Source organism: Syngnathus typhle, linkage group LG1, assembly GCF_033458585.1.
Source record: "Syngnathus typhle isolate RoL2023-S1 ecotype Sweden linkage group LG1, RoL_Styp_1.0, whole genome shotgun sequence".
Lineage (NCBI taxonomy): Eukaryota > Metazoa > Chordata > Actinopteri > Syngnathiformes > Syngnathidae > Syngnathus > Syngnathus typhle.
Window position 1 is genome coordinate 10,182,633 of NC_083738.1, and position 12,944 is coordinate 10,195,576.

The 12,944-nt window shown below is 40.4% G+C and overlaps 2 protein-coding genes across 2 annotated transcripts; both read right to left on the minus strand.

Moving 5' to 3' along the window:
* Positions 1 to 682: 682 nt before the first annotated feature.
* Positions 683 to 2,844, minus strand: si:ch211-255i20.3 (transmembrane emp24 domain-containing protein 11). The gene is made up of 5 exons (XM_061286188.1): positions 2,643 to 2,844; positions 2,418 to 2,509; positions 1,990 to 2,115; positions 1,756 to 1,902; positions 683 to 1,505 (listed from the first exon to the last, which is right to left on the minus strand). Exons 1-5 carry the CDS (start codon positions 2,770 to 2,772, stop codon positions 1,356 to 1,358), a joined length of 645 nt encoding a protein of 214 aa, XP_061142172.1. The 5' UTR covers positions 2,773 to 2,844; the 3' UTR covers positions 683 to 1,355.
* A 3,584-nt stretch (positions 2,845 to 6,428) lies between these two features.
* On the minus strand, positions 6,429 to 12,710 carry spon2b (spondin 2b, extracellular matrix protein). The gene is made up of 6 exons (XM_061275506.1): positions 12,603 to 12,710; positions 11,672 to 11,940; positions 10,300 to 10,523; positions 9,792 to 9,983; positions 8,973 to 9,159; positions 6,429 to 7,045 (listed from the first exon to the last, which is right to left on the minus strand). The coding sequence occupies exons 2-6, from the start codon at positions 11,913 to 11,915 to the stop codon at positions 6,867 to 6,869; spliced, it is 1,026 nt and encodes a 341-aa protein (XP_061131490.1). The 5' UTR covers positions 11,916 to 11,940; positions 12,603 to 12,710; the 3' UTR covers positions 6,429 to 6,866.
* Between the last annotated feature and the right edge of the window lie 234 nt (positions 12,711 to 12,944).

The window sequence follows — 12,944 nt, forward strand, 5'->3', positions numbered from 1 at the left end:
AACGTTTTAAACTTGCAAGACTGATCAATGAATTTAAATCTACCCCTTAACTAGGACCTACTTGTCTGTCGGGTGGAGACCTGGGGACAGCCGTGAGACGTATACTGAAGTGGCGGCAGAAGAACCCGGTAAATAAGTTATAGGGCAGATGCTCGAGTGGACATGGCACACTTTGACAAGATGCTCAAACATCCAGACCAAAGGAATCATTTTGACTCTATCATGTCAAAAGGTAAGCAGAGCTGCAGTTTTAGCACAGATTAGAAACAGTGTTAAAGGAATTCGCTTTCGATTATAATGTTGTAATGTTGTATAGTCAACTGGACAGTTGATGTAGGGATGATGTTGATTTTAGGACAATGCAGTATTACTCCAAATGTTCGTTTACATTCCTTGAGAAGTCCGTTTTCGCGTGTTAGCACGATCGCGAATTAGCATCTTTCCTCTAACTCGTTAGCCTGTCCAGTACTTCTTGTTGGTGACCATACTTCACAGATTTCACTTATCGCGGGTGTTTAAAAAAAAAAAAATCAATTATCCGCGATAAACGAGGGATTACTGTATATGTTTCTGCGCATGTGCATGCACTAGGGGCTTTGGTTAAATTGTGGTGCCTTCACTAACAGTAAACATACCTCCTATGAATTTCTAGGGATACACAGATTATTTTTGGATTACGGTCTTGGTTTTTGAAGATCTTTATTGCTCTGTGAAGTTGTTAGCAACTAGGGTACAGCGGCAGTTTTTGTTTTTGGCAATGTGTCCATGCACCACAAAAATGCTTTAATTGTCTTCGAGGTTACTCCGGGTTCTACTTCTACTAATTGAGGCAAGCAGTTGACGAGTTGATGATAGAACCAAAGTTGGGCTTGTAGGACAAAATGGGGGCGATATGTTTGGCCCTGAAATGAGCCAATTTCAAAATAGCAAGAAATGTTCTATAAAAATGTGTGTATGATTTTTCATCCTCGAGGTATTTTGATTAAAGCATGCTACAGACGCTTCTAAAACAGCTGGGAACTGTTTTAAATTGTGAAGAAAAAAAACACGACCTGCTTTCGAGCTATAAACCCGTACTGTAATTAATGTTATGACTATTTTAAGGCAGGGTTTCCCACACTGTGTATCAGGGCCCAAAATGTTTGCTGTGATTCTTATAAATAGATTATGTACGGTATATGTTAGTGAATTACTGTACATACTACATGTATTAATTTAGGATTCCTCGGAAGAACCAGAATAATCCCAAACAGTTTGGGAAGCCCTGTTCTTAGTTGTAAATGTATAAGTAATCACCATGGCAATAATGTACTTCAAGTAAATGACGTGATTTTCCCATGATTGACAGATGGTGACTAGACGAGCTTCTTGGCGATGAAGAAATCTTTGAGCTGCTTCATCTGCCAGAAACCGACCAAAAGCAGGAGGATGGTCTGCACCACGGCCCACCACAGCACTGTACTGTGGGTGTCCTCACTGGTCTGACGAAAGAACTCCTCCTTTTCCTGTTGGCAGCAACAAGTACCCCCAAACTTTTGAAAGGTAATGTCAATGTTTTGACCAATCTGTAAAGACAAAAACTTGCTGGGAAAAGTTCCAGAGCTTTTCTGGTATCAGGGATCAAATCCCATAAGAGGAAAATTAACTAAAAGCAAAGCTTGTTTTGAATCATGTTAATTGTTATTTGTACCTTGGGTTGAAATCAATTAAAATATTATTATTATTGTCCTTTAAGGCTCTATCAGCCAGTCCTACCCGCTGATAATCCTGCTGCTTGGTGATGAGCACCATCTGATCAATGAGATGTTCCAGCCCGTATTCCAGTGTCTTCAAGTTGTCTTTGGTTCTGTCGGCTTTCGGATTCATAACATGCTCGCCTATCTGAACATCCAAATGTAATTTCTGCCGAACACAAGAAGAATCATCATTGTTAAAAAATAAGATGATAAAAATGAAGTCTTGTGTGATTGTGTGTGTTGCAGGTCTTACAAGACGTTCTCCAGCGAAGACGGAGAAACTGGTAGAATTGGTTTGGAAGCAGAGGAAGTGCTGAGCGGACGCGTGTGCCGTGAAGGTGAATTTTGCAAAGATTCCGTAGCGCTTGCTCATCAAAACCTAGTGTTAAGTGGATCACAAGCAAAAATATTTACATATTTGAGCTGTTCTGATGCGTCAATCAATGTTGTGATAATACCAATTTTATGACTTCCATACCAGGATTATACTTGCATTTAGTACAGCAATACAATACTGAAAATATAAGCAATTTGTAAACAATAGCCATCCTTTCGTTCACATTAATACACTTTTGAAGAACTGAAATATTTACACATGATTGAAAACAAACTGAAATTAGGCATGGGGCAAATACTTTTTTTCATGTCACGCTTCATATATTACATTTATTATGACTGTACCTCATGGTTGGGGTCCCTGACCGTCACAGTGACGCCAAGGTGAGGCGAGTGGGTGGACGACTTAAAGTCCCACGGCTGCAACAGGAAATATCCTGGGGGGAAGGTGATATGCTCATTTGAGGCTCCTGCCATAAGTCATCACAATTTACAGGACACATTTAATCGTTCTCTGCAGTCCTCTGTCCATTGCTTTTGGCTCATTCTTATCCCCTCTCCATAACTCACCTGTCACCAGCATGTCCTGGGGAATCTCCTCAATGATGCATCGCTCCTCCTGCTCGCCCAGATCAAAATACATGGCGACCGCCAGCATCAGGTAAGCCTGAAGGAAAGAGATGGCCCATTGTAGCCTCATGGTCAGTCCGCTATGGCCTATTAAACAGTCTGTAAGTCCCAAATGGGTTTTCCAAAGTCCACAGCGTGTGTCTGCTGGAGGCTGCCGAGTGTGAGAAAGTGGCAGGTGCTGCGTTGCGTGACTAGACATTGGTCAAGTGGTGCGACTGGTTCACTTAGCAGCCAATAGCACCTCGCCAATGTTATGTCATGATTGTGTTCTCTCTCCAAACATCAAGAAAGCTATCAAAATTTGCACTTGTTAAATCAATGAGTAGATAATAAATACTAAGCGTTACATAGTGTTTAGTTGTGACAATAATGCTCCCCATGCTTAAACAGCCACAGTTAGTTTTATTTTCCAAAAGTTACGGATGATTGCTAATTTTTGTAGTAAAGGCAGACCCCATTCACATAGCTGTGAGGGTGGGGCTCACTGAAATACCATAACCATAATGCCAAAACTTAGTGCATAACACTAAAGGTACACTGAAAATCCTCCAGAATTAAGGCTTTAGGAACAGTGTTAAAAACACTTGCATTAATACCCCTCAGTAATAAAATAGCCTATTATGATTGCCGTCTTACGCCTTTGGATTGAAGTTGACTCGTTTGAGTCGAGACAATTTTCTGCAGCATCGCTTCCCTCCTCATTTGCAAGTTGGAATCTGTAAGGTAGGGAAAACTTTCACATGATGGTGTTTGATTAAAAAAGTAAAAGCCGTATTTTGCGTGTTTATATCGTGAATTTTAATTTGAGTTTTGGTATCTGAATAAATGCTATTATTAGAAATCAATAGATATATATGTGCTAATCATGATTCCAGCATCAATCAAAGCTGTTGCCATGAATTGTTTTCCATAATTGCACACCCCTACAGCAAAGAGACAAACAGCTTCATTACAACCTTCTAATTTGCACTCTTTACATATCAAACTCTGCAAATACAATCCCATAAATCAGTGCTTCTCAATTATTTTCTGTTACGCCCCCCCCCTAGCAAGAAGAAAACTATTCGCGCCCCCCCTCCCCACCGTGACTATCCTAACTTGTCTTGTAAGTCGTAAAATGTTGCACTGTCGCAAACGTGACAGAAGTAACAATGAGAGCGCCACTGCCCCCTGCTGTAGTAAACGCGCAATTACACTTTATTCTAGTACTGCCAAAAAAAAAGCCTGTTCCCCAGGGTCACACGCGCCCCCCCCAGGAATAGCACCGCGCCCCCCAAAGGGGGCGCGCCCCACTATTTGAGAAGCACTGCCATAAATGAACCAAAATACTCATTATCCTAACTCCTGGCCCACAACACAGACCCAATCCCATAAATGAGCGGAAAAAAAACATTAGCCCAACTCCTGACCTCCAACACTGACCCACCCCATGATTTTAGTATTACTTTTACTTCAATTTCATGTGACATTTTGTCCTGGTTTTTAATTTGGTTACAATGATATAACATCTTAAGTTAGCTGACTAGTGACCACTAAAGATTTTTAATGTTAATATTCATCTTCAACTAAAAAGTGTGAATTTGAGAAAGTTCTCCTATTCCTTGAGCTGGATAAAGTCCCTAAACTCCCAATTAGCCAACAAGTGAATTATCTTGACACTTATTCTTCTAATTAATCAACATTTATTCCTTCAACCGATATTATCTTCACATTTTGGTGTCACTTGTCATTCTCCACATAATATATTTTTTCATTTTATAAAATAATATAAATATTGAAGTCACAATTTATTAACCATTATAAATGTAGAGTAATGCTTATGTTGTGTGATTGTGTGGTATGCAAAATTAGTTTTATCCTATTACATAACATACTGCCTCCTGTATTTTTCTTTACATAATTCTAAAATAATATGGATAGTCAGACAAATTGTTCTGGGGTGAATTCCTATGGGTTTATGTAAAGATGTCGACTGTTAGCTTCTCATATCAGCTGACCTATTTCAAATACTTAAAAAAAATCAAATTGAATATGTAAACTAGGTTTGTTTCTTCCACTATTCTGAGGACTATGTAATTAATCCTAACAGGTCTTTTGTGTTAACACATTATATGACTGATAGGAGCATACTTTCCTTATATGAGGTCATCTATAGTTGACACCCACATGGCCGCAGAGAATAGATTTTGCTCTCCAAGTGAGCATCTGCTAAAGCTGTCACCATCCCCTCACACTTAAGTCTATAATATCACATCTCCACGTCTTCCCACACTTTGTGGTGAATGCTGAACCAATATACTCCCTGGCAACGATATTTACTGTAAGTAGGGTAAATCTGTCATTTCCAAAGTCTGAAACCATTGATCATGAACGTGTCCAAACGTATTCAGTACAATTGTGGTCAGACACAGTACTTACATGTGCTCATCATGGACATGACTTTTGGATGAATCGTGGCATTTAAATTCAAGACTTCGAATAGCTTGGACGTTACAATTGTTTTAATTGATGAGCTCAGCATCTGCTGTTAGTTCCCATATTTATATCGATCTCTATATATCGGGATGGATGGATCAGTAACCTTTTTCCATTGGAAGGGATCCACTTACTCACTCTTGGATGGTGCGGTTTCAAATGAGTTAACAAGTTTGAGGTAATGCCAAACGTATATGGCTCACCATCATATTCTCAAGCCAGAGGCTGAGCTGCATTGTATTAGTTTACAGACTAAACGTGCCTGTGATGAGTAAATGTCTAACCCGCTGAACACGATTGTATGTGGATCCCAGTGACTTTAGCCAATGACATTTCTAAGAAGAGTGTACAGGAAAGTTTTAGAGATGAAAATCAAATCCATGCTCCTCATGAGTGTCTTTCACTCCGTTTCCCATCTGTCATCATTCAAAGCCGGCAGATGTGTGCTATTGCTATTCAATCTGGCTCTCCCAGTATTTTGAGAGGCAAAGTGCATGCACATTGGTGTCTGTTTTACAAATTTCAACTGGTATAATTCAGGAAATAAAGAATATTTCTCTGTCACAGCTGCAAGTGTCTGTTTTGGACATCAATAATACTTTGTTAGATGTGCAGTGAGTGGCAGAGTGTGATTTCAAGTCTCATGGAGTCGATCATTTGGTTTGAGGTCGCTGAGTACCTTTACCTAGTTTATGGTATTTTATAATAGGTGCAGTATGTGTATTTAAAACGATTACTGGTTAAACACCTCAAGGTACGATGATTCGGTTTGAATCCCAACACTGCTTAGTCGGCACATTGACCATTTTTATTTTGAACAAAGGGCTTATTTATGTGAAATTCCCACTAGTGTTGGGCATTTGAGTCCATTTGTAATGTTTGACAACCTGTCGTTCAGAGTGAAAATGTATCTATGTTAGCTTCTCCTGCTAATTGATTTATTCAGAATATGATTGATCTCAATTGTTATTTTCGGGGGTGTTTGAATTCCTAACAAAACACATTCATTGGCCGAAAAAAGACAGAACTGAACCTTAGTAAATTATATTCTAAAATTTCAATTCTATTCTATAATTCTATATTCTTTTTATTTGATCTTTTTTGATTCTTATAAAGTCTTTTAATGATAAAATTCTAAAATTTCAATAAAGATGAAAACACCACTATCAACAGATAAACAGAAAAGTCATGTGGAAACGGTACATGAAGTTGTAATGATTGTCGAATTATATACTTGCCGAAATAAACAAATCAAATCAACACACTTTTATTGACAATAAAGATATCACATTTTTTTAAAAGATTTATTGTAATGTTTTGTACAAAAATATTTTCTGCATGAAACCAGTACCTTAATTGAGTTACAAAAAAAGAATACAAATGGATATTTTCATATTTGTACGTGTCAGGGTAAAATCCTGGAAATAAATACATTCTTTTGAGCTTCTGGTCGATTAATTCGAAAGCCACTTTTTGATCACTCGCAACAACTACATCCCTCCATTGATTTCAGGTCCATCCTTAGGACAGAGAATCTTATTTTCTCACTGACTAGGGAGCAGGTCCAGTTCATGACTTAAGCAAATAAACCGCAACCCTTTTGTTGTATCTTCTCCGACCTCTTTTCCGCCCTTGTCGCTCCTTCCTGTCCTTCCGCTTCCTCTTCTCCTCCCTAGTTTCCAGGCCTAGTCATAAGCAATTGTCCAGCACGCATGTCCGCTTCTCCTCCAGCAGGGGGCAGGGTACTCCATTGTTGGCATGGTGCATAAGGACATAGCGTGTGCGGTACTGCAGAGCGGTATCTCCGCACTTGCCGTTGCACAGGCCCCAGGGAGACCATGCTGACACCTCACAGTCCAGCGGCGTTTCTGCGTTGCACAATGGTAAACTTTAGTACACAAGTTGTCGACATGGGTATGCTACGCTCCATTTTTCGTAGGTTTTCTTATGTTTTTCTAATGTCAGTAATAATGCACAGGACTTGTTTAGGACATACTACCCTTTGGGAGGTTTTGCCCCATCCTGAACCCGAGGTGTAGGGACCTCCCGTTCCGTGAAAGCTGTATCCTGCCTGTTTTAGATGTCTCTCTTGATTGAAATGACCAGGATCATTATCAGTTTTTTTTACAGAGCTTGATTATGATCTTATCATTTGAATCAGGTATGTTGGCAGAAGGAAACGTCTAAAAACAGGCAGAATAAGGATGCTGAGGAACTGAAGTTCATACTGCTGTCCTAACCCAAACCTCAGTCCTAAACCTCAACCCTAAAGAGGAATAGTAGGAATTATCCTGAGACCTAATTCTAAACGATAAACCTAAATATTGACCTCCTTTTGTACATGGACTACATTAATACAGAGACGGGGCATTCAGACAGCTCGTCTCTTACCTAAGGCTGCATATACTAAGCAGTGCACAGGTATGCAGGAGTGCCAAGAATGTTTTACAGAGCACCAAATGCTTTATACATGTCTCATTTTATTGTCTATCTTTTGAGAATCAGAATGAAAGCAAGGGAATGCCTAGTTTGTCAGATTGAGTCCAAATTTGCTTCAGCGTAAAGTCGAAAAGCAGAAGGATGACGCGAGGCACTGAAGGATGGATGGTCTGCTGAAAGATTGCGTTATGTCCTATCTGGCATCATATTGCCGGTCCATTTAGGACACAGGAAAGACATTGATGGGCTAAAGGATGAAATTCCATCAGTCAAACTTGGCCTCAATTAGTTGACATCTGTGAATATATTACACAGAAACAAGTTCAATAAGGGGATTGTGAATTGGTCGTGAAGGTCATCTCTTTGACTCTCTGGCAATGTTGACGATTAGGTGAAAGATTTAACAATGGATTAGACCTTCGGGGCTGTTTGCAGGAACTGAAAGCCAATCAAACTTCTTGTTTGGACTGTTTGTTTACATGATCACAGAGTGTGACAACAGGTCTGGACAACATCTCTGATTGTTAGTCCCTGACTGTTCGTTGACGCCTTGTCAGCTGGAACAAACCTGTCGTGTAATCTAATTACTGCAGTTTTCCTTCTGTAAAACCTTTGTCAGATTAGTATTTTAAAGATGGACAACTCTCATGGCCCTCCCATCCAACATCAACTGGACCACCGTGTGGTTGTCTTAACTCGTAAAAAGAGCTGTATTTTTCTCAGTTTCCTGCTTTGGCTTGCTTTTAATCTGTGCAACAGGGAGTCATAAATAGTAACTGTCCGTGACTCAAGATAGACTGAATGGAACTTCACCTCATTAATAGTGGTCCTGTTGAAATATAAGAGTCTGCCTCCCATTTTGGGTGGCTGACCCATATTGTTGCATTTTCCACTTCTCCCTGGTCCTCTTTGCGTTTTAGTGATGACCTTAAGCGTGTCCTTAAAACTTTCAAGAATGTAGTAGGTCATGTGGAACATGTCAGTTTATAGCTTCTCGATGTGGCGTACACTTGTTGATACATTGTCAAGGCAGTTAATCAGTGTTTGGATTGTTACCAACAAGCCCTCTCATGAAACATGCATCTCTTACTGAATAATTAGTAGTTTTAGTGTGTTAAAATTGAAATCAAAAAGGCTCAAGACATGCTTTTTTGAATACCAGTTCTTTAATGGCTTATTAATTATATCCGACACGAACCCATACTCAACAAATGTTTTTACATCTGCACATTTGTGTTGAGGACATGTATTTTTTAATACATCATTTTACTCTTTAATACCTAATTTGTGCGTAACAGTACGTGACTACAAATGCTAATCTACGACCATGCGTGATTTATTATTTCTTTGACTTACTTATGAGGTTGTCCTCAATCTCATTCCCCGTTGGCAGCAGGTTGGACTGAGTGGGCTCCGCTGGAAGGCTTATTATCTGATTGGTCTTCCTTATCTTGGTCAGCGTTACCTTGGCGATTGGTGGGAGGTGCTTCAGTCGGGGGTAGTAGAAGGAATTGGCGGGGTGGTTGGGGAAGGAAGAGGTTATCTAGGAATGGAAAAGGACAAGAAATGACTTTGGATACATAAAGATGATCTGAAATGTAACTCACTACCAAACAGATCAAAGACATTTTGTTAGGGAACAACCTAATAAGTTCAATTTAGCGGCATTCATCTGTTGTTTAGTATATTTTGTTGACATTTGGTTGCAATTACACAAGATCTTGATGAAGAATCCATTTATGAAAGACCCTTGAAAAAGACAAAATGACCCCAAAATATAGGTTTAAACCCTTATGGCCCTATTTCTTGTCGTTATAGTCATGACTGATATGGCTACCAAATTTGATGTTGCCAAATGAGACTAGCTAGGTAGAGTTAATCTGTGAAGGACCTCTGAAAATCATCAAAATGACTTTATAAGGGTCAACTCACGGTGTACTAAATTTTCTATTCCCAAGCAATGGTTGTGCTGGGGGATAAACTTTTAGTAACCCAGCAAAATCTTACTAGGCTGAAAATGGAAAATCCTTGAAAATTGCTGTTTGTTTGGCCTCAGAATAGTAATGTCGAAGAGGGCCTTTGCACCAAGCGCTCAAGACCGACAGTAAATCTAAACCGCCAGCAGCATGCCCATCTTACATTCGTGTGGTTGCCCACAGTTGTAGTATGTCCTACCTGAGTGATTTTGTCTTGTGGCATGGTCTCAAAGTTGGGTGAGGAGAACGTGAAGCCGCTGTCAGTCCCAGCGTCATATGGGAAGAGCTCCAGAGACACGCTGTCTTTCCATTGGTCACCGTGGCAGAGGTCCACACTATCCGCTCCCACGAACCAGTCGGGGCTCGGAACAAGGCGCACAATAAACGACAGCTGGAGAATTGACAAATAGAGAAAGCTCACGACATTAGGAGAAGGTTTAATAATGTTCTAAGCTATTCAAGAAATTCACTTGTTGTGTATTCCTTGCCAGAAAGTAGCTTTACTCATGTACTGAGACACACTTTGCTTGCCTCTGCCCCTCTTTACATGGGTCTTCATCGAAGGTATGGTTAAAAAATAACCTTCAGTGAATGACAGAAAACGGAAGGTTGTCTAGACCGCTGTCGTCTATTGCAGACTGACTTCGGAGAGGCTCTGAGTGGAGCCCTGACTTAGTTTTAGCAAAGCAGGTTTGTGAGCGACTTACATAAGAGTGTCTGGCAAAGACCTCAACCACAGTGTTGCTCTGGCCGGTGCCTCCTATGACAGCAGGAGCTGAGAAGATGCCATAAACGCTCTGAATCTTTTCTCCGGCCTGCTCCACTTCCTTCATGAGCGTCCAAGCTTCGCCTTTCTCTGTGAACTCCCTCACTCCGTTGCTGGCAAAGCCATTACGCTGCCACATGTGGTAGTCGGAGCTGTGGGTCACACCTGAGAGCAGAGAGAGGAAGGGCAGGGGGATCACCACTGTGTATTTATTATTGATATTAGTCATTTTATTTGATCTTTATAACTTTATATCTAATTTGCTTTCATCCCTGATAATAATTTTTTGGGGGGTTATCGGGTTCAGGAATTCACATGGTTTTCTCATACAGGATGGGATCCGATGCTCATTACGTCACTGAGGTTATGTTTTCTCATAGCCATTTTCATTTCGTTGTTATTATATAATTATTTTTGCTTTCCTTCATGTGTTATTCGAGTAATAACCTGATAACTCTAAAGTTATTTGGATCTGTTCAACCATTTCAAAGTTTCATGAGGATTTTACTATTCCACCATGTAATTACTGTCAGCAATACAGTCTGAGGAGCAATGGTTGTTTATAAGGCTCATAAACCACTCACCAAGTAGCAAACGATGGATTATGTTCAAGTATAAGTACAGTGTTTACAGAGATAAAAAAAAGATCTTCATTTTTGGTTCCATGTTAGCAAACTTTGCCGCTAAATGTATTTGCATCGCACGTCTGTTTGGTGTATGTGCTTCTAATTTCGTAGCCAAATCTATAGAAAGCCTGTCTGGCGGGTACCTGAAAATATGCAAACCAAATTTGCTGACTTGTGTCTTTTCAGGCATGGCTTTTTGAGGCTTTTTTTGTGGATATACTCATGAGAGCTTTGCTTAATAAAACTGGCTCAGGCTAAAACATTTCACCAACATTTGGCACCATGTTTTATGACGAGGCAACTAACTTTGCCGCCCCATTCCAACTACACGCAAAGATGAAAACCCACATTTGTCACTATTTCACATTTCCTATCTTTCCATGTTTCAAAATCGGTAGCAATTAGACACAATCTTCATGAGTTTCTGTTTGGATGGCCCCTGGGAATAGTGAAACCGACCCTAAAATGCCCACCTCAAAACAAAATCACTCGCGTCTTGTGTTTTGACGAGAAATCGCCTTTTGACACTTATTGGTGAGTATCATCATGAATTATGTGTTGCTAAGCGAAACTCGCTTTGGCAATCTCTACAATATAGCATACAATATGTAATGTTACTGTTGGTCTATATAGGTTAGGGTTCCACCATTGCAATATACCAGAGTTCTTCATCATGAATGTACTCACCGACAAGTTTGGACCATTGTGCAGGGGGGCGGTAGACCGGATACTGTTTGGGGAATGCTGCCTGTGACCACTTGCCAATGAAGGTCAAATTGTACTGGGCTGGTTCTGCGGCAGTGCAGATGGGGATGTTTGTCGGCACGGGCATCGGATGGACACCGTGGCCCAGTGTCAGCATCGTGACCACCACGAGGCCAAGAATGGCATCGCTGGTGGAGGAGATACTTGTGGAGGTGTCCATGACCATGAGGCGGGAGAAGTGGGAAAGGAGACTAAGGACAAGAAAATGAATAGTTTTAATAGAAATGGACTGTCACAAATCTATGTGAAGTTCATTGAGGACTCTAAATCCCTCATTAATTTAGACGATTGACGCCTGTACATTTTATTGTTGCACAGAATGCCTATTCCTGCTGCTGTTCACATTTATGTATTATGTACAGTAGAAGCCCGTAACTCGACAGCCTCGGTACTCAACATATTCGGACTTCGATGCAAAATGTCGGGAAATCTTTGCCTCTGATCTTAAACAAAGCTTTGGAATCCGACGTGAGTTGGCATTGTTGTTCAGCGAGTTTTAAACCATTGTGCGGGCTGACTGCAGTCGTGTGCGGTGCGCTTCCAGAGAGCTAGCATTGCGATCCGGGGTTCTATTGTAATGTGAAAAAATACAATGAACTTTAAATTTTGATACTGCTAGAGATTTTTTTAATCTATTTGCAGATTTCACAAAAAAATAAATCAGAAAAATCCATGACACAACTTTTCTACATTTCACACTGAAAACATAATTACATGAAAGTCACTCCTTGCCAAAATAATATCCAATATCCTTATTTAATGGACACGCATTTTGGTACTACTTTCAATTCGGAATACATATTGTCTGCATGCATTTGTGAGCGTATAAATACAGTAGTTAATTAATACTCACTGATTTTGCAGAGGGTGAATGAAGGGTTGAGGAAGAGAGAGAGGAGGGGGGTGGAGAGCAGTGGTTGTGGCTGCCGGCAAAAGTGACTGCGAAGCTCCATCGTCCAGTTTCACCTTTTTATGGCTTCTCAGGCGCTTCAACCCCTCCTTCTTTACAACCCCCATCCCCTTTTCAAACCCCCTCGGTTCCACTCTCCTCCTAAACATGCTTCACTGCGTCCTATCTGCTAGTTGATTGATCCGGTGCCAGCTTCACAAAAGACATCTATCTCAACTACTATGCTACCCAAATGACATTTCCATTCAATTCCAATGGGGGGGATGTGATTTGACATGTGACAGT

Excerpts from the sequence above, each read along its gene's own strand:
- si:ch211-255i20.3 (XM_061286188.1), bottom strand. The coding sequence starts at position 2,772 with ATGAGGCTACAATGGGCCATCTCTTTCCTTCAGGCTTACCTGATGCTG. Across the intron at positions 1,903-1,989 it reads TCTTCGCTGGAGAACGTCTT|AAATTACATTTGGATGTTCA; the intron begins GTAAGACCTGCA and ends TGTGTTCGGCAG. Across the intron at positions 1,506-1,755 it reads AGCAGCAGGATTATCAGCGG|GAAAAGGAGGAGTTCTTTCG; the intron begins GTAGGACTGGCT and ends TGCTGCCAACAG.
- spon2b (XM_061275506.1), bottom strand. The coding sequence starts at position 11,915 with ATGGTCATGGACACCTCCACAAGTATCTCCTCCACCAGCGATGCCATT. Across the intron at positions 10,524-11,671 it reads ACAATGGTCCAAACTTGTCG|GTGTGACCCACAGCTCCGAC; the intron begins GTGAGTACATTC and ends CTCTGCTCTCAG. Across the intron at positions 7,046-8,972 it reads GATTGAGGACAACCTCATAA|AAACGCCGCTGGACTGTGAG; the intron begins GTAAGTCAAAGA and ends TGTGCAACGCAG.